Source organism: Phaethon lepturus, unplaced genomic scaffold, assembly GCF_000687285.1.
Source record: "Phaethon lepturus isolate BGI_N335 unplaced genomic scaffold, ASM68728v1 scaffold32291, whole genome shotgun sequence".
Taxonomy (NCBI): Eukaryota; Metazoa; Chordata; class Aves; order Phaethontiformes; family Phaethontidae; genus Phaethon; species Phaethon lepturus.
Window position 1 is genome coordinate 1 of NW_010516090.1, and position 991 is coordinate 991.

The 991-nt window shown below is 64.1% G+C and overlaps 1 protein-coding gene across 1 annotated transcript; it reads left to right on the forward strand.

Annotated features, from left to right (window-relative positions):
• The first annotated feature begins 6 nt into the window (after positions 1-6).
• NDUFV1 (NADH dehydrogenase (ubiquinone) flavoprotein 1, 51kDa) lies at positions 7-987 on the forward strand. The gene is made up of 5 exons (XM_010295964.1): positions 7-159; positions 246-412; positions 483-564; positions 650-795; positions 886-987. Exons 1-5 carry the CDS (start codon positions 120-122, stop codon positions 967-969), a joined length of 519 nt encoding a protein of 172 aa, XP_010294266.1. The 5' UTR covers positions 7-119; the 3' UTR covers positions 970-987.
• The last annotated feature ends 4 nt before the right edge of the window (positions 988-991 follow it).

A 991-nucleotide genomic window follows, 5' to 3' on the forward strand; every position in this document is an offset into this window, starting at 1 on the left:
CCACCATCTGCCGACGAGGGGGCACCTGGTTTGCTGGCTTCGGGCGGGAGCGCAACTCTGGGACGAAACTCTTCAATATCTCGGGTCACGTCAACAACCCCTGCACCGTAGAGGAGGAGATGTCAGTGCCGCTGAAGGAGCTCATTGAGAAGCACGCCGGTAAGCACTGTGGGAAGCCCTGCCGAGCCACACCAGGCCAGCACTGGGCCTGGCCCACCCCATCCTGACTCCCCCCTCTCTGGCAGGTGGTGTCCGCGGGGGCTGGGACAACCTGCTGGCCATCATCCCGGGGGGCTCTTCCACGCCGCTGCTCCCCAAATCGGTGTGCGAAACCGTGCTGATGGACTTCGATTCCCTGGTGCAGGCGCAGAGCGGGCTCGGCACAGCCGCCGTCATTGTCATGGATAAATCGGTAAGGGAGGAACCCCCTCCCTAAGCCTCCTGTGCCGTGGCAGGGCCCTCACCCTTCCCTCCCTCCCCAGACTGATGTCATTAAAGCCATCGCTCGCCTCATCGAGTTTTATAAGCATGAGAGCTGCGGGCAGTGCACCCCGTGCCGGGAAGGTGAGCAGGGGGTTGGGGCAGGCAGAGGGCTATGGGCTGGGAGGGCTGTGCTGCAGGCCCCTCATGGCCCTTCCCCTCTCCGCAGGCGTCGACTGGATGAACAAGGTCATGGCGCGGTTCGTGCAGGGCAACGCGCAGGTGGCAGAGATTGATGCACTGTGGGAGATCAGCAAGCAGATCGAGGGCCACACCATCTGTGCCCTGGGTGACGGTGCAGCCTGGCCCGTGCAGGTGGGGGAGATTTCAGGTTGGGACCAGGGTCTGGTGGGGCCAGCGGCCTTCTCCCCGCCCCATTAACTCCATCCCCTTTGCTCTGCACAGGGTCTCATCCGCCACTTCCGACCCGAGCTGGAGGAGAGGATGCGGCGCTATGGTGAGGCCAAAGCCCGAGCGGCATCAGCATAAGGAGCCGGCGGTGGAGCAAGGG